General features: G+C 37.4%; 1 protein-coding gene and 1 pseudogene across 1 annotated transcript; both read right to left on the bottom strand.

Annotated features, from left to right (window-relative positions):
• Positions 1 to 2,018: 2,018 nt before the first annotated feature.
• On the bottom strand, positions 2,019 to 3,470 carry LOC148691327 (uncharacterized; annotated as a pseudogene).
• Positions 3,471 to 17,850: 14,380 nt separating this feature from the next.
• LOC137713338 (uncharacterized) lies at positions 17,851 to 19,677 on the bottom strand. Its single transcript, XM_068452627.2, has 2 exons — positions 19,312 to 19,677; positions 17,851 to 18,736 (listed from the first exon to the last, which is right to left on the bottom strand). Exons 1-2 carry the CDS (start codon positions 19,459 to 19,461, stop codon positions 18,101 to 18,103), a joined length of 786 nt encoding a protein of 261 aa, XP_068308728.2. The 5' UTR covers positions 19,462 to 19,677; the 3' UTR covers positions 17,851 to 18,100.
• Positions 19,678 to 19,987: the final 310 nt, after the last annotated feature.

Below are 19,987 nucleotides of genomic sequence, written 5' to 3'. Positions count from 1 at the left end.
ACAAGCTAACTAAGTCGCATAAATATGCTCTTATCAAATTCCCCCGCACTTAGCTTTTGCTACTCCCCGAGCAAAACAAAACAAACAAAACATAACCTAGACCTTCCAACATTTACCTCATGGATCTCCAATGCAACATGACATGTTAAAAATCACTACTCCCACAGATTTTAGCTATCCCTACCCTTTAGCATATATTTAACCATAGTCACCACTCACTAGCACGCATTTAATCAATTAAAACAACATTTTGAATATAGTAACATGCCTTAGAGAATTCATCAATTCCTCACTGGATATACTCTCTATTTTCACATAGATTTTTTTACTACACTCCCTACACTAGGTATATGTGAGAAGATTGATGTAAACATGTAGACTAATACTCACATATGTATAATCAAAGAAGGCACTTTCTGGAATTATTAACATGTATATGATTATGATCTCATGAATGGAATGCCACTACTTAGACGCGAGAACCAGGGATACCATATGCTCAAACCAATTTTAAACTCCACATATTGAAACACATAACAATCAAGATCGAAGTCAAAGGGTTGTAACGGGGCTAAGGTATTGGCTAACAAAGAAAGGTAAGGATAAACAAAAGTTATTAAAGCAATAGTAAGCAAAGTAATGAAATAAACACTTAGAATTCACTTTTGAATGCATAAACCAACTTTAAACACGAAGGGAAGATTCACACATCAAATAGGGCCAGATTCAAACTTTTGGTCATTTTTTTCAACAACCAATACTTGTGAGTTCAATCTCACTTATTTCTCAACTCTTTTTCTTTCTATTCTCTACTTTTTCTTCTTTCTTCTTTCTTTTTCACGTTTTTTTTTCTTTCCCATGCCCAATTCTTTTTCTTTGGCACATAAAACATACATCCTCCTAGATTTCCACGAAAAACACCTTCCCACACACTTGTTTTTCTACAATTTTTAGATCAAAAGGAATTCTCTCTAAGTCATGCTTCACTATACTTTAAGAACAAGGGTATGGATAGTCCTATTCTAGGCTAGGTAAGGATAGTGTGGCTAACAAAGAAAATAGGCTAACTAAGGCTCAAAGGGTTTAAACCCACAATACATATGCAAATGGTAAGGCTTTTTGGCTATGGTTTTAATTAAATAACTTCATCTTGTTTTATGTTATGCACTCAATTTTATGCTTTGAATGAAATGGGCATGAGTTCTAGTATTTGGAACTATAGAGATGAAATGCATTCTAAGTAGCAACCAATCAAAGAAATAATGAGATCATGCAACGACTTTAGAAAACAAAAACATCTCAGATTAATAACTCTACAAATAAAGTTTAGGCTCAAGTCTCTCAGGGTTGTAGCGTTAGTTTGAATTCTTTCCTTCAAGCATGTTACAAAAACTGATTTTTTTCCTTTTTATGATTACATGTGAATTTGTAAACGACAACTACAACTAAGCATAAACCAAAGAGCATATCAAACTTCCATCCATGTTAGTAACTTTCTTTAACAGTCATGCAATTAAAAACCAAATCCTCATCATTGTGTTGGAAGGTATCCTAAGACATAAACAAACACACAAAAACGACTCTTTTTGCGTTTTTCAAACATTCTTTTTTCGATTTTTTTTCAAATTTTCGGATTTTCTGTTTAAGACACATAAAAACACTTCAAAACACATTAAAAACACTTAAAAACAGTGAGTAACAACTTTAGAAGTGATAGGTGATAAAATCCCTCGAAAATCAGTGAAAAATCATTTGTTTACCCCCCCCCCCACACACACACACACTTAAACCAAACATTGTCCTCAATGTTTCAAACATAGACTCACAAACAAACAAACAAATAACACAATTAACACACACGACAATAATGGCAAAGTAAAAGCAATAAAGAGTAGGGTTTAGGAACGCAAATCTGGTTGTGGAATGTTGGAGATTCCTAGGTCTTCTTTATTTGAATGCATGGGTTGCCTCCCAAGAAGCGCTTGCTTTAACGTCTTCCAGCCAGACTATACCTCCTTTTAAGCTCTCCTAGGTCCCATGGCATGGAATTGATCTTTGAATGGGAGGTGATACTTGAAACGATCCAGTAATGGTTTAAATTCTTGAGTGGGTGCCTGAATCATTAACAACATATTAGTATAAAACAAAATTGAAATTCGGGGAGGTGGCTTACCTGTGTGCTCCAACATAAACTCAAGAATAAACACCTCTTCGAAAGTTGTAGGACTAGAAAATTCAGCCAGATTTGGTGTTTTGAGAGTTATGACTTGTCTCATGTCATAAAATCCAACTTCTTTGGGAATTGTTATCTCAAGCATATCCTCTTTGATGAATTCTAGACATTCCCCAGCCACTTATTTCTCTTGAATCATTCTTCTTGTTGTGCAAAGTTCCTTGGACAATTCAACACATTCTGGAACTTGATTTCTTTGCACCTTTGGAAGGGCTTCCAAGATGTCCTTTTCACTTTCTTCTTCCTTGGAATTTATGAACCTGCAAGGAATAGGGACATTTGGTAGATTGGGGTTAGAAAGAATTGAATTTGGAACAACATTACCTGAATTGGATGGCGTAGGAGCATTGAGTGGCTGCGGCAAGGGTTGTTCTACCCTTTCCGTGGCTTTGGCATCCTCCTCTTCCTCGAGCAGCAACTGTCCATCCATCTTTTGGCTTGGTTTGGACGTCTTGGGTTCATCTCCAACCTCCATGCCACTTTCCAAGGTGATAGCTTCAGCAATTTCAATAGTTGAGTCGGATAGTTCACTTTGTTCTTGCATTTGCCCTATGAATTCCATGATCTCTCCCATTTGATTCTTCAATTCGCTCATCACTTGGGCTTGATTTTGTAATTTCTTGGTTTGATTTAGTGCTTCATGTGCCAAAGAAGTTAGTATTGGAAGAATTTTATCATAATCCAATGACGGACCTGAATTTGGTTGGTATTGTTGTGGAGGAGGTTGTGGTGGCTGCATAGTCATTGTATAGAACTCCTCATATGGCTGCCAATATTCTCCTTGTTGAGCCTCCTTGGCTTGGTTTTGTGAGCCCTACACGAAAGAAATTAATTCATCAAGAAATTGATCATAATCTATTGACGAACCTGAGTTTGGTTGGGCATATTGTATATAAGGTAGTGGTGGCTGCATAGGCGTTGAATAGAACTCCTCATATGGCTGCCAATATCCTTTGTGTTGAACTTGTTGAGATTCCCACCACATAGAGTTTGAATGATCATTCCAATCTGAATTGTACATGTTGGAAAACAAATTGTTCCCTGATTGATTATGATCTTGATAACCCCAGGTATTGACATTCTCCCAACCTCTTTGTGGACATTGATTTGCTTGATATTCTTGCCTATAAGAAGCACCAAATGTAGGGACACTTTGCATTGTGGACCCTTCAGCATACTGTGACAACTGAGAAGTCAGATTCGCTATTTGAGCTTGAAGATTAGCAATTGCCATGTCTTGCTTCTCAAGTACCTAAAATTAAAGAAATAAAACTGAATCAAATATCAAAAGAAAAAACATAAACAAACAAACAGAGGGATTAGCAATTTTACTAATCCCTGGCAACGGCGCCAAAATTTGATGTGAAATATTCTAACACTCAAATTAAAACCCTATGATTGTAGTATGTGTAAGTAGGGATTGTTCTAGGCCGGGGATTAGAAGGGATGTTAATCTACTCTAAACTGACTTAAAAACACTTAACTAGATTTATATGACTCAAAACAAACTAAAAAGACTCAAAACAACACAAAATAATCAAATAGACTTAAACTAGACACTAAAGGATGATTTGGACGAATTCTAACTTAACTTTGACTCAAAACACTTAAAAACACAAGTTTGGACAAATTCTAACTAAAAGACACAACCAAGTAAAAGGGGATTGGATTTTGAATGAAATTAAGGTAAAAACAAACAGATTTAACGACTCTAAACAACTTGGACGAAATTGGGGGAAAATATGGGTGATAAGCTAGCTAGAGGGTCATTCTCCACACATGACACACTTGCATACAAATTGATTTCCAGTTGATTTTCCAATAAACCATGAATCTCAACACCCCAGATTAACCGTGAACAACACTAATTAACCCTCAGATTTTCCTTAAGTCATTGAATTGGATGGAATACGCATCGGCAACCAAATTATTCTTCAATAGTTCCCTACATGAACAACATAATAGAGATACAATCAAAGATCATTGAGCTTTGTGAAAATCATAAGCATTGACAAGGCATTCGTAACTATGAACAGCATGATACTCCTGCCAAGAATCTACTTAACACGATTGTGACTAGCAACCTCCACTACTTATGAATATAAGTTCATAACGATTAGGTGAAACTCCCTTATATTCTAGCATCAAATTCATGCATGCAAACTAAGTGGGCCCTCTTAATCAACACAGAAGAATAAGTTCTTAATCAAACAGTTAAGTAAATTGTATTCACAATCTATGAAATCACAACTGAAAATAATCAATTCATATTGCAAATATAATCATGGTTTCAAAGTCTCCTCTAGCTAAAACAAGTTTAGCTCCTCATGTTCGCAAAACAAAGATAATTAAACTTAAACATTAAAAACAAAGATAGAATACACCTAGAAACACTCTAGGTGGCTCTTCCTTCCTTCCTCGCTGCGCACAATGGGGATTTGTGTGAATTTAGGCTCTTGAGGTGTGGTGGATGGTGTGGTGTGAAATTGTGGTAGAGGGTGGTGGTTTATTAGTGTTGCGACATCATGTATTTATAAGGTGAAGGGAAGGCATGAAATTGGGCTGAAAATGAGAGGAATTAGGACTCCAAATCACCAAAGAACAAGGACAATTTCAATTAGATTCCAAGGAGGACAAGGAATGGTCCTTGTGGCAGATTCTAGAACTTCTATAAGGGTTACATGTGACATAAACTTAGGGCACGAAAATAGGGCTTCTAGAACCTGATATTTAGGTGATTTAATGTGAAAATGAGTCCTCTTTGAAGCTGGAATTAAGGTAGGAAAAGATTAGGATAGGATAAGATAAGATAAGGTTGGATAAGGTTTGGATAAGATAAGGTAATTTGGATAATATTCCTTCTTTGTAGTTGATTCCTTATCTTCCAAGGCTTCAATTTAATTCTTCTAGATGTTAATCACATTCCTAGCCTCTCTTGATCTTTAAATTCGTCCATCCACCTTGCTCCATACATGTGCAATCCATTCCAAGCCCAAAACTGCTCTAAAATGCACTTTCTTGCCAATTTTGTCAATTGAACCTGAAAACACACGAAAATAGATTAAAACACTTTAACAAGTAGAAATTAGCTATGTAAATGCAAGAAAACAAGCTAACTAAGTCACATAAATATGCTTCTATCACCTAAAAGCAAACAGTGCATCTTTCTGGGTTACAGTCTCAACCACAAGGGCTATAAATGTCTTGATCTCCAGGCATTATGTCTCCAAGCATGTCATCTTCGATGAGTCCAGTTTTCCCTTTCACAAGCAAGTCTCTGCAGCATCCTTCTCATCATCCATTATTACTTACAATCCCTCTATTCCATCTCAATTAACATTTTCTACCACCACAGTCAACCCACATACCTCCCCTTAAGAGCTTTCTCCAGTCTTTCAGCCCCCATAACCATATCCATCTACAATCCCCTCCATTATCCTCTCCTATCAGTGCCTCTCCATCCCCTCCACAACCACATCCATCTTCACATCTTCCCACCAACATTCACCCTATGCAAACCTGATCTAAATCCGGCATTTACAAGCCCAAAGCCTTAACTGCAACCAAGCATCCTCTACCATCTCATCTCTTTCATGACTTTGTTCCTACTACATATCTTCAGGCCTCTAAATATCCTCATTGGGTTAAAGCTATGCAAGATGAGTTTCTTGCGCTGAAGCAAACTGGAACCTGGTCTTTGGTTCCTCCATCTCACTCCACCAATGTAGTAGGATGCAAGTGGGTTTTTCGAATCAAAAGGAAACCCGATGGTACCATTGACAGGTACAAGGCATGTCTCGTTGCAAAAGGTTTTCACCAGCAAGAAGGATTAGACTATACAGAAACCTTTAGTCCGGTTGCTAAACCGGTCACCATTTGAATTCTCTTTACTTTGGCAGCTCAATATGACTGGTTTCTTAATCAACTTGATGTAAGCAATGCCTTCCTGCATGGTAATCTCTCCGAACAAGTGTTTATGCAATAACCACCTGGTTTTGAAGACTCTACTCATCCTAATCACATTTGGCATCTCCACAAGTCTCTCTATGGCCTCAAACAAGCTCCCCGAGCTTGGTATGAAAAACTTCATAGAGCACTAACCTCTTTGGGATTCACTGGTTCTCAATCAGATCACTCTTTATTTGTCAAGACAGATCCAAGTGCATATTCTGGTACCTTAAGGGCTCTATTGATCTGGGTTTATGGTTTCCCAAGAGTTCCTTTACTCCAACACTCATAGCATTCTCAGATGCTGATTGGGTAGGTTGTCCTCTTGACCGAAAGTCCACTGGAGGTTTCTGCATTTTCCTTTGCTCTTCTCTTATTAGCTGGAGCGCTAAAAAGCAACCTACTGTTGTTCGCTCATCCACTGAAGCTGAGTATCGGTCTCTTGCCAATACTGCTGCATAAATCACTTGGATATGCAAGCTTTTAGTGGATATTACCTACAAATCGCCTTCTGTTCCACAATTGTGGTGTGATAATGTCTTTGCTCTTTCTTTGGCCAAAAATCCATTGTTCCATGCTCGTACCAAGCATGTTGAGATTGATTACCATTACATTCGAGAGAAGGTTTTGGCCAAAGAAGTTTCTGTTCACTATATTTGCACCTAGCAACAGATTGCAGATATTTGTACTAAGGCTCTTGCTAAGGACTGATTTCACACTCTCCGACACAAACTCTCTCTTCGAACTCCTCAGCTCAGTTTGAGGGGGGATGTTAAGGATACTTATGTAAATACAATAGTTAGTTAATACTTAGAGATATAATTCAATATTTGTTCATTTGTTGAGATGTGTAGTTAGTTAGTTGGAGAGTGGTTGACAGTGACATGTGTAAATGAGTTGTATACATACAACTATCTTGTAATTTTATCAATGGAAATGGAAAGTTATTCTTTTCCAAACAAAGAGGATACACAAATATAAGAAACTCCACAATTACCGAATTCTTGTTTCTAAACTCTAAAAAATGAAAATCAAACGAAAAAAAACTTGCATAAATAGATTCATTTCTTAGTTGGATGATTAAAAACTTCAAAATCATCATCCATGGGTCAAAAAGAGCTTGGCTTTCTCTTTGAGAGCTCTTAGGGTTTTAGTTAGGTTTTAAGATAAAGATTGGTGAGGATTTGATTATTGGATATAAGTTTATTGATAAAATTTTCATTTTATTGCTAATTTCATCTTGTACTCAATGATAATTATGTTGATGGGATTGTTGCCGTATTGGTTCGCAGGTGATAGCCATAAGCCAACAATGTTCATAATGACTTGCTATCAATTACCTTTATCAGACTGAGAATAGGGTAAACAAATTCTCCAGCTCCACACCTTTTATTTTCTGTAAAAAAAAAAAAAAAAAAAAAAAGCTTTAAATCCTATATATTTTGTGCGGGAATTAATAGGCTTGTTCCCTCCTGCTATGATAATCATTTGATAATGCTTACTATGTTTGGTGATCAATTCGGCATATTTTACACTTCAAATATATATGGAAAGTTCTGTTATCTTGTCTTTTTGGATCTGTTGACTGGTTGCTATTGAAGATGTCTGATTAATATTCTTTTACGTATGTTGGCGGGACTCTGGTTACTATATCAATCTAGTTCAATACTATTAATCATCTGGTCTTCAACGATTGTAATGCCATTCCCCTCCAGTTCAGGTTTTTTTATTTTTATTTCTTATTGTTTATGATGCTCAACCTTCGGGAGAAAGATTAACTGCAAACAAAGCACACTAAGTTTACATATCACCAGTATGGTTAATCATATTACGGTTGGCTTTTGGTGTTTGGCTCCGGTCACTATGGAGGTCCTTAAGTTATCTCGTACGTTTGTGGGAAGCTTGGTAAAAGTTGGTTATGTGGCATGAGGGGACTGACTTAGTCGGTCCGAGTTAAATCAAGTTTTTTCAACACTTCTTCCTTTGTGATTGTGGAATTTTTTAGGTCGACGGGCCGAGGGCCCACTCCAACAACACCAATACTATCCCCACTTTACCACCTGCCTAATCCTCAGGTGTGGTGTTTTATCACAAAATGCCTCGGTGTTAGTTAGAGAAGGGTATTTCCATTTAAACTGCTTTCTCTTTGGCCCTCTGGCCGATGTAGGACAATCGATTCCAACACTCACCCGCACGTGAGACCCCATTTTATGGGTCACACGTGGCGAACCACACATCGGCAACCATGTGGAGCCAAGTTGGGGCTCACCTATCGCACGGGGCCAAATGGGGACCCACCAAATCACGTGGCGTCTTTGGCCTACGTGGAGCCAAGTCGAGGCTCACTTATTGCGCGGGGCCAAATGGGGACCCACCCAATCACTTGTTAGCCCGTCCCCTGGCTCTAATACCATGTGGAATTTTTCAGGTCGACGGGCCGAGGGCCCATTCCAACAACATCGATAATGTCCTCACTTTACCACCTGCCCAATCCTCAAGTGTGGGGTTTTGTCACAAAAGGCCTCGATGTTAGTTAGAGAAGGGTATTTCTATATAAACTGCTTTCTCTTTGGCACTCTGGCCGATGTGGGACAATGGGTTCAAACATGTGGAATTTAGTTTCAAAGTATTTCAATTTCATAAAGAGTTCTGAATATACAGGGAAGTATATGTAAGCAAGAAAAGTGAATGGTTACAAGCAACCATCTTTACATGAAACCCTAAAAACCGGGTAAACCTAGGATACAAGCTTTTCCTTAATTCAAGGTGATTTACATCAAACCCAAGACTAAGAAGTAATCAACAAGTTAAGTGCCTTGAATCAAAGAAAAGAGAAAGCTGGAAAGCTGGAAAGAAAAACTGGCGGTTGACTTTGTACATCCATGATTACTTGGAGACTTGTGATATGAGGTGACATGCAAAGGTTTAGTGATTGGTTCCAATACTCCCCCTCAAGCTAGATCGTGGAGTGTAGTCGAGCCAAGCTTGCTTAGAAGCCGACGAAATTGGTGAGAGGGTAGAGCCTTGGTGAACAAGTCAGCCAATTGGTTATGGCTCCGAGTGAATTGAGTTTGAATGACTTGTGTCTGAACTTGAGCTCCGATGAAATGGAAATCCACCTCAATGTGCTTGGTTCTTTCATGAAAAACAGGATTGGCTCCAATGTGCATGGCAGCCTGGTTATCACATATAAGAGACTTAGGAGCTTGATGAGGAAACCCTAAGTCTAAAACAAGGCTTTTAAGCCAAATTAATTCACATGCAGTAGCTGTCATTGCTCGATGCTTCCTTTCAGCACTAGATCGAGCAATAACCTGTTGTTTCTTACTCTTCCATGTCACAAGGTTTCCTCCAACGAAAGTGCAATATCCAATGGTAGATTTTCTATCAATTGTACTACCTGCCCAATCTGCATCTGTGTAAGCACATATTTCTGTGGACTGATTGTTTGACATAAGAATGCCTTTATCTAATGAACCTTTGAGATAATGCAGGATGCGTTTGACAAGTTGAAAAGATTACATTGTGGGAGCATGCATAAATTGGCTAACTAAGCTAACAACATGAGTGATGTCTGGGCATGTGATAGTGAGACAGATAAGCTTGCCCACCAACCTTTGGTAGTAGAGTATATTGGTGAGAGGTTCTTCAGTCAAGTCGGGCTTCATTTTGCTATCAATAGGTGTGATGGCATGCTTGCAATTAGTGAGACTAGCCTCAGTGAGTAAATCAACCACGTACTTTATTTGAATAAGAAATAACCCTTTGTAAGAGGTGGTCATCTCAATGCCAAGAAAGTACTTTAATCTCCCAAGATCTTTGATGGCAAATGTGTGGTGTAAGGAATGTTTCAAGGCTTGAATTTCAATCTTATTGTCGCCAGTGATGATCAAATCATCAACATAAATGTGAATCACAAGTTTACCACTAGAGTCATTTCAAATGAATAAGGAAGAATCGGCATTGCTTCTTATGAATCATGCCCTCTCTAAGACATAACTTAGCTTAGCATACCATGTCCTTGGAGATTGCTTTAATCGATAGATCGCCTTGTGTAGCTTACAAACCATTCCTTTTTCCACTTGAATATAACCTGGTGGAGGTTGCATGTAGGCTTCTTCTTGAAATTCTCCATGAAGGAAAGCATTTTTAACATCCATTTGGTACAAAGACCAACCACAATTGACTGCCATAGAGAGCAATACCCTAACAGTGTTCATCTTAGCCACCAGGGCAAAGGTTTCCTTGTAATCAACCCCGAATGTCTGAGTGAAACCACGAGCCACAAGTTTGGCTTTGTGTATCTCTATTGAACCGTCTGCCTTGAGCTTTGTTACCTACTTCCAACAACCTTCTTTCTTAAAGGCAACTTGACAATGCTCCAGGCGTTAGTTTCTTGCAATGCATTGAGCTCTTCAACCATAGCGAGTTTCTAATGTGGCAAGGAAGAAGCTTCTTGGTTCAACAATTTTAGAGACTTCAGCGAGAAAGGCACGGTGAGAAGTTGAATATTTCGAGTACTGTGAGGCATCAATGATCAGATACCTTAAGGCATAAGTCACATAGTCAAAGAGCCTTGCTGGAGGTTTTCTTGCCCGAAAGGGATTTCTTCGTACACCTTAGGTTGACTATGATGGTTGCGCATTGTCAAATTAATCTTTAGATCCATGTTCAATGTCCCCTTGTGAGATGACCTGTGAATTTGAAGAATTCATGACTTGGTGTCCTTCCTCATTACCTTGAGTGTCATGCACTACTGGAACATCATTATCATGCTTTATGCACCTAAGTAATGGAAACAAATCATGTAGAAATTCCCCCTCACAAGAAACATGCCTTCTTGTCACGATGTTGATGTTGTACATGAACAAAACATGAGAAACCAAACACTTTCAAGTGAGACAGCTTGATAGGTCTCTTTTCAAGAGTTTCATAAGGAGATTTAAATCATAGGACCCGACTTGGGAGTCAGTTGATGAGGCATGTAGCTGTTAAAATTGCATAGGACCAAAACTTCTTTAGAACATTCATATGTAACATTAGTGGACGAGTTTTTTCAAGTAGGTCTTGATTTTTTCGCTCAACAATCCCATTTTGTTATGGGGTTCCCACCCAGCTAGTTTGATGTACAATTCCTTATAAACTCAAGTATTGAACCATGGTGTTGGATAAAAACTCAGTATCATTATCTGATCTTAGTGTTTTAATAGTTGAATGGAATTAATTTGACACAAGTGCATGAAAGTCTTGAAAGATTGTTGGAACTTCACTTTTAGCCTTCATGAGATAAAGAAAAGTGACATGAGTGTAATCATCCACAAAAATGACAAAATATTTGTAACCTTCCATTGATTTAATAGTAGGACCCCATACATCGGTGTGAACAAGTTCAAAAGGTATACTAGACCGAGACATTGAGGTTCCAAAAGGTAACCTAGCAGACTTTGAAAAATGACAAGTATCACACTTAATCAATGGCTGACAAAACTTGGGAAATAGTTTTGACAAAACAACTTCGGATGGATAGGCTAGCCTTTGGTGCCAAAGTTGTTGATCATTGGAAGAGCTTGGTTGAACTTGAAGGGCTGTTGACAAAGTGGGCTTAGTGCAAAAAAAATAAAGGCCATTTTGATAGAATCTTTTAGCAATCTTCCTCTTGGTGAGAGCATCCTGAAAAATACATTTGTGGGTGAGAATATGGCTAGGCAATTTAGAGTGTTAGTGAGTTGTCCTACTGACATCAATTGAAATGGAAAAGATGGTACATATAAGGCAGTAGACTCTATGGTGTTTGAGACTAAACCTAGTTTTCCTTTTCCCATAACTGAGACATTTTTTCCATTTGCAACTGACACATGATATAGTTTTGACAAGGCTTGAAAATCATGTAGGTTTGAGGCTTTATTTGTCATGTGATCAGAGGCACCTGAGTCAATTATCCAACAATCATGATTAATACTAGTTTATAGTGCAGTTGAGAATGCTTTGAAGATACCTAGAGCTATATCTCGTGGAACATGATCATGATCAGCTAAAAATCCTGCAAATTGTCCAAGAAGTGCATTGTGATTGTTTCCTTCACCCTTTGATGTTTGTGCAGCTTTTCCATGATTTTTAGTTTGCAAGTAGGCCGCAAACTCGTTGATAAGAGTCACAGGGTTGGCTGTGAAGTCCACTAAGCCATGAGTGAGAGATTTGGTAGCATTGTTGGCGACATGTTGAGCTTTGAAAGGAACCACTGATGGAGATTTTGGAGCCATCATCCTGTTGTCTTTGAACTTGTGCTTAAGTTTAGGATGTAACTCCCAACACCTATCTTCTGTGTGACTAGTAGCTATTCAATAATTACACTTAAGATGTGGATTCTTCCCTTTGTATACCTTGGAATCATGGCTCTTGTGGTTTGCAACATATCCTCGAGTCTCTGATAACTTGAGATTAGACTCCATATTCATCACCCTCATTCTTGCTTCTTCACGTTTTATCGTAGCATAAACAGTCTTGAATGGTGGTAGCTCCACACTCATTAATATGTGACTCCTGAGATCCTCATATTCTGCGCTGAGACTTGCAAGCAGTTGATAGATCTTATCCTCCTTAGCTCTTTTGAGAAGAATAGTAAAGTCGATGGTATGAATGAGGTATACATCCAACTCATTCCACATAGTCTTTAAACTGCCAAGATGTTGAACAAAAGACTTCTTTTCTTGTTGAGGACAAGCGATATCTCTTTCCAACTGGAATACTAGAGCATGGTTGTTCTGGTTTCCATACATATCCTTCACAAATTTCCACAAATCTTGTGAAGATTCAGAATAACTAGGAGTAGAGAAAGTTTATTCATCTGTTTACTGTAGTTTGTAAAGATTTCTTGATTTGTTTAAGAATCATGAGTCATTTTAATAAGAGGACTTTATTTTCCAACTCGTTCCAATTTATTTTTAATTATTTAGCTTTTAACTCATGTTTCGGATTCGGGTTCGAGTTTGTATTACCGACCCCGGGATTAGATTGGAGTAGAGAAAGTTTATTCATCTATTTACTGTAGGTTGCAAAGAATTCTTGATTTGTTTAAGAATCATGAGTCATTTTAATAAGAGGACTTTATTTTCCAACTCGTTCCAATTTCTTTTTAATTATTTAGCTTTTAACTCATGTTTCAGATTCGGGTTTGAGTTTTTATTACTGACCTCGGGTTCGGGGCGTGAGAGAATGGTATCAGAGCATAGGTATTAGATACTCTTGGATAAGAACTGTTGGGGAAGATTAGCATGAGCCAGATAAGTTTGAATTTCAAAAAGTCTATGCGATGGGTTTTGGAAGTAAAGGTTTTGGTTGGCCTCTAGTGATATGTAGAGTGTACGAATAGGCTTGAATGTGAAGTCAGTTTTTGCATCTGATCTTGACAATTGAATTAATATGTGGATCTTTTGAGAAAGGAAATCAAGTTTTGAGAAAGGATCTTTTGAGGTTAAGCAATGCATGTATATAACTTTAAGATGCATTATTGTGATGTTAGTAGAATGATATTGGAGAAATGAAAATGGTGATATTTCTTAAAGGAATGATAATGATATGTTTCTAAGTTTCAAGGGAAGAGAGAGCAATCAAGGATTAGAAAACTGAATTGTTTTGACTTACTGGAGAGAAATACAATGAGGTTGGAATGGAAGGTTATAAGATGTATCTATGCAGTAGCATATGGTCATTAAGTTGTATGAGCTTGATGATATTAATTTCGGGAGTAACCTACAGGATTCAGAGGATTATACATACAAATTTAAATGCTAAAGAGCTTACAAGTTGTATGTATAAGGAAGGTTTTGTTGAAAGTCTTCATCAACATTATATTGATGATTATGGTTATATGGATTAAGTGATTATTTGGAGATATAGTTCTTTTTGAACATCCATATGTACTGATGAAATTAAGAGCAACAATTTGGTGAGTTTTAAGTGGAATGAGAGCCAAAAAAAAAAAAAAAAATTTCTTTGTGAGGTAAATGATTGAGGATGTACTATTTGGAATGAGAATTCGGAAAAATCTTTGGCTTACTGCAGCATCCGAGTATAGAAAGAGAAACTAGTGGTCATCCTCTGCTAGTTAAAGGGAAACCATGGACACAACTGATCCATTGAAGGCTATTGTAAAGTTGAGTTAAAGAAAATTATTTCAGAAAATCTTCATGTTTGGGGATTACATTTGGACAATTTAAGTTAGTGACTTAGCTTTTATGAATATATTTTACTGATCATTAAGGTCCGGTTGAGAGTATGTGTCTTTCAAGTATTTGAAAGCTTGGAGACTGAGATTAATAAGAGGATGTGGCAAGTGTATTGACGAGGTCTCTAATATTTGCTAAGTATATGAATTATGACGCATAGCGTTGATCCTCTCTACGATTTGGAATTTAAGTAATGGTTGATTGATAAGTACCAATTCAATTGACTAAGGAAAGTAATCATTTGGAGCTATGAGTGTCATGTACTTTCGTTTACCACATATCTTTGAGGCTTAATGAAAAGAATGGAGAGTTATGAATTGGATGACCTAGCTCCTTAGGCATGAATATATATTCAAATTGAGGAACTCCAGTACCATGAATTATCTCTATGGAGTTTTGGGTTTAAGAAATAAAGTTACAGTTGTGATGTGGAATTTAGTCTCGTAATAGAAGTACATAAGATGAAGTTATTGGAGAATGTAAGATTTTAGTCCTTCATAAATTAATAAGCAGTTGAAGTTGTTGGTTAGTAGAGGATTAGAATAGTGAGATAACTTGGAATATTGGTTGTTGTAAAGTTTTAGTTTCTCAGCTTGTGATTTAGTGGTGACTCTTCAAAAAGATTTAATTATTTGGCTTGGAGATATAAGTATTGTATGTACGAATTTATAGAAATACTTGGAAGAGTATTATTCACTTTAAGTTGAACTCCTTGGAGGATATTTGGGATGAGATCGGATTAGATTGGAGTAGAGAAAGTTTATTCATCTGTTTACTGTAGGTTATAAAGAATTCTTGATTTGTTTAAGAATCATGAGCCATTTTAATACGAGGAATTTATTTTCCAACTCGTTCCAATTTCTTTTTTAATTATTTAGTTTTAACTCACGTTTCGGATTCGGGTTCGAGGTTTTATTACCGACCCCGGGTTCGGGGTGTGACAAAAGAGTTCAACAACTTAAATTTAAAGACTCAACAACTTAAATTTAAACACTACAACAACTTAAATATTAAAGAGTACAACATCTTAAATTTAAAGACTCAACAACTTAAATTTAAAGAGTACAACAACTTAAATATGAAAGAGTACAACAACTTAAATTTAAAGACTCAACAACTTAAATTTAAGGACTACAACTTAAATTTAGAGACTATAATCATCATCTTCATCCGCCATTGTAGGAGTATAGTCGGATGTAAACAACCCCTGTCAAGTCATAATTTCCCTCTTTTTCCTATCAAAATATGCCTTGCTCATTGGAGTATAATCCCTAGTGTTCCTTTCCATGTTTCTATCATCCATCTCTTCTTGTATTTCTTTTCCCCATTCTTTATGTCTATGCTTCATTTCTTCCACGGCAATGGCATTTTGCTCTACCATTAATTGCAATGAGGAGGCCATTTCCTCTCGAAAGGCTAACTCCTCCTTTGCCTTCCCCTTTTCCTTCAATTTTCTAGCCTTGTTTTGACCCGGAAACGGATTTTCTACCCTTGTTTCTTCAATCATAGGAGATACTTGTTCATCCCCAGCTGTATTTGACCCGAACACCATCGTAGGACCAAATCTGTCTTGAGGTAGATCTTGAAATAACACCCACCCCTTACAAATTTCCCAGCAACTGTGATGAGTAAAAGGTTTTTTCAAGTCATCCATATACAATTGCTTCACTTGGCGTTCCTCGAAAATATAATTACAAAAATTAAAGGAAATTAATTTATGAAAACACTTACATCGTTGTGTAGATTGGCACTGCTTTCATGTCTACTTTTGGCATCATGGCTTGATGTCATTTATTCAAACTTGGTTGAAGATGTTTTTTCCATCGTGAAGAACAACTCTCATGGTTTTGAGGATTCGATGGAGTGGTGCCTTTGTAAACTCATAGTACATTTTGGACGTACGAGTACAAATGCCTTCCCTTGTTTGAGAATTACCCTTGACACTATCTTTCGAGACCCATCTATAAGCCTTGCAAAGAACTTAATCTTCTTTTCAGGTCCAAGCTCTTCCTTTGAAGATGTGGCCATTTGAAAATTATTGAAAAAATTAAAGGAAAGATTATTGGAAGAGGTAAGAGAATAGAATGTGAAGAATTGAAATAAAATGAGGTAAGATAGTATGGAATGGTGAAAATGATGTGAGAAATGGTGTACGAATAGCTTAGGTATTTATAGGAAAAAAAAGTAGACTTTTTGGCCGAGTGAGGCCCATAAGCCCTTTAGCCTAGCCCTCAGTCGGAGACAGTTTTCGTCTCAAAACGAGCTATTTTTTGGCCTATGGCCCTTTGGCCAAGTCGGTTGGAGATGGCCTTAGTTCATTTAGGGTTTCAGATTTTATTTCCTAGAGAGAGAAGGAGAGAAAAGAGCATTAAGGCTTCACCTTCCTCTTTGTTCTTTATTTGTGAAACCCTAGTTGCAAAACCTTCTTTCATGCATTAAACACCCAAATATTGAAGAATAGGGTTGCATTGTCTTTGTGGTTTTACATTAAATTTGTGGTCAATTGTTTCTAGTTTCAAGTCTTTAAACTGACCCATTTTTGGATTCTTGCCAGTTTCTTCCTTCAACTATTTGACTGAAGAAACTGACTAGACATTTGAATCCAGATCTGCATATCATTGCCATATCATCATATACATAGTTTATGTGTTGGTCTCGGTGCCTCAAGGTGAAGAGTTCAAGAAGAGCTACCATCTTGTGAAGATTGGAGACAACATCTTTTCGGTGCCACAAGGTGAAGAGCTATAGACTAGGTCTAGGAATTGAGATTTGCATGGTACTTTGTAAGAATCTTGATTATACTTGTGTTCAAAGTTATTTATATTGTGCCACATATCTCACATACATATACATGCTACACTTGAATATTTAATTGGTATGTGTTCACAATCATGCTCACTTGACATGTTAATAACTTGGAATGAACTGAGGCCTTGCTGACTAAGATAGCTTTTGGTATTTGAAATTGATTATTGAATCTTTGATTTATTGACTAACAAATCTATCTTAGTTGACTAGAGGGCTTGACTAGTCAATCCAGCAGATTATAATTTTTATATATAGGATATTCCGCCTAGTACCAATTTCAGTGAAGCCACTCCATATCGAACTTCAACGATCTGAACTGTCTATTTTGTTAGTCCCGATTTATAGATCATTGAAGTTCGGCATGGTATAGGCCCCACAACTAATCCCTATTTTTTTAAAAAAAATTGGGATCTCTTCCCTTGAATGATTCATTAGAATTAATTGTTTATCTCTAACTTAGCCTTTCGAGTATTGTTTGGCTGCGAGTATTGGCACGATGGCGTCCACTCGTTAACACACTCAATTAAGCACAGTTATTTAAAGAAGTAACTACATTTGACAGCAAGAACAACAAAACATAACACATTTAGAAATTTAAGTGCCAATCCAATAGATCCAACAATCCAAAATCTGATATTGTGAATGGTAAATATATAAGCAACAAAGTAGACAAAAACATAATATTGTTTCTCTTCAAAGCGCTTATTAAACATGTGACGAACAATTATTGAACGATGATGTCATTGAAATTAAATCTTATTTGCACGCTTTCCTAATATAGTGATGTCATTGAAATTAAATCTTATTTGCACGCTTTCCTAATATAGTGAAAAGACAAGCTCTCTACCTTATGTGAGAAAGTAGAAATAGGAAAAGCTTAATACTACTACACTTTCCCAATTCTTAAATTGACTGGAAATTTGACATCCTTCGGACCATGGTCTCCTCCTTCATTCCAAGCTTGCTTAAATGCCTCAATCACATGATCACCCAAGAGCTCAACACCCTTTTCTTTTGCCGTCTGATATGCAGACCATGACCTTATGTAAGTAAAAAAGCCATCCAAATCCATCAACTGCTCTGTCACGAATTCAAACGGTCCTGTGTTCTCTTCTCCGTCCACCGGCACAAATGGAAAATCGATAGTCTTATACTTGTCGTTCACCAATTTACGTGCTGGATCCCAGTAAGGATCAGAATCAACGGTGTAAAAACGATCAAAGACGGTGTCTACAATGCTGTTAACCCTAGGCACTGTATAGCACCACGCTGCAAGGACACCATTAGGTTTCTTCAGTACATGTTTCACTTGTTGGTAGAAATTGGGGAGGTCAAACCAATGGAGGGCCTGAGCAACGATCACCAGATCAACACTTGATTTTGGAGTCAACTTCTGTTCTACCTCGGCTATTGACATGACAGGAGGGGTGTGCTCGTAGCGAATATTGGGCAGCTTGGGTGCCAACTCGAGTTGTTTTTGGCTTGTATCTGTGGCTATCACATTCTTGAAGATCCCGGCTAGCTGCAATTTAGTTTAACATGTTACTTATTATGGTTCGAGATTCATAAAAGAACGAGAAATACTTACACAACTTTAGAAATATTTTGAATATGAAAAATTTATGACTAGAAGCTTTCTACTCTCTCAATCAATAGCATCAAGATTTTAGAGAGATGGGCAAGCGGCTCATTACGAATCATAATAAGCATATCGACTATTGTCAATACATGTTATATTTGATTTTGTCAATTCTCCGATGTTAGATATTCTTCAACAAACACAGAATATAGGGTATACACATCCTTTTTTATCTTCTCTACGCTCTTGTTGATTTTTTGTCATCTGATCGAGTGAATTGAAGATGATCAAATAACAGAAATTAACAAAAAACGTGTGGAAAGTAAAACATGGAGTGTGGAAGCACCACCCAGAATATATAGTGAAAGAAAGGAGGTGACTCGGATAACAAACCTAGGCAAAAACACAATACTGAACAAAAAGGTTTCAGATGACCTAAGCTTAAATTTGTGCTGCAATGGATCTATGTTTAAACCGCAAGAAGTGAAAGGAAGATGTTGGAAAGAAGAGAAACTTACGGATCGGGCAGCCTGGCCACTGCCGGTGCCGACGTCCCATGCGAGGTCGTGACAAGGGGTCCTGGAGGCAATGTAATCAAACAGCTTTTCTGGGTAGCATGGCCGAGTCTCGGCATATTGCTTTGATTGTTTTATGAACAGCTTCGACATTTGTCCCTGATTTCTGTACTGCAAGTCGATCGTTTCAAGTTTTAGACAAGAACGGTAATATTGGTTTGTAATTCTATTGGGTTCGATGCTACCAATTTAAACTGGTTTTCGGTTTAGACTGTGTGATTGTATTTTGACCGAGGAGAAGAGTTCTAAACGAATCTCTCTGCTGAAGGAAGTGAAGGAAAGAGAAATGCGAAACGACTGATCGTGAGTGGTTAATAAAAGTCGGCCAATTCATCTTGGCAACTTCCCCCCAGCGAAGACTTGTTCTCTTTGACTTCTTGTCTTATCATCATGCATCCACCCCATTTTGTGCCTATTTTATTAGGCCTGGCAAACGGGTCGTGTCTATCGTGTTCGTGTCGTTTTCGTGTAACACCTGTTATCTTAACGGGTCGTGTCGTGTCACACCCGTTAAGTGACCCGACCCGTTATGACCCGTTAAGAAAAAAATATATTTTTTAAAAATTTGCACATACCATACATTGCTACATAAATATTACTTCAAAACATTAAAACATTT

This window comes from Pyrus communis, chromosome 14, assembly GCF_041283825.1.
Source record: "Pyrus communis isolate YQ-2024b chromosome 14, ASM4128382v1, whole genome shotgun sequence".
In the NCBI taxonomy this organism is placed as follows: Eukaryota; Viridiplantae; Streptophyta; class Magnoliopsida; order Rosales; family Rosaceae; genus Pyrus; species Pyrus communis.
Note: the sequence above shows the minus strand (reverse complement) of the source record. Positions and strands in the feature narration are given on the sequence as shown.

Coding starts and splice junctions, on each gene's coding strand:
- LOC137713338 (XM_068452627.2), bottom strand. CDS start 19,461: ATGTCGAAGCTGTTCATAAAACAATCAAAGCAATATGCCGAGACTCGG. Junction 18,737..19,311: donor GTGGCCAGGCTGCCCGATCC/GTAAGTTTCTCT, acceptor ACTAAATTGCAG/CTAGCCGGGATCTTCAAGAA.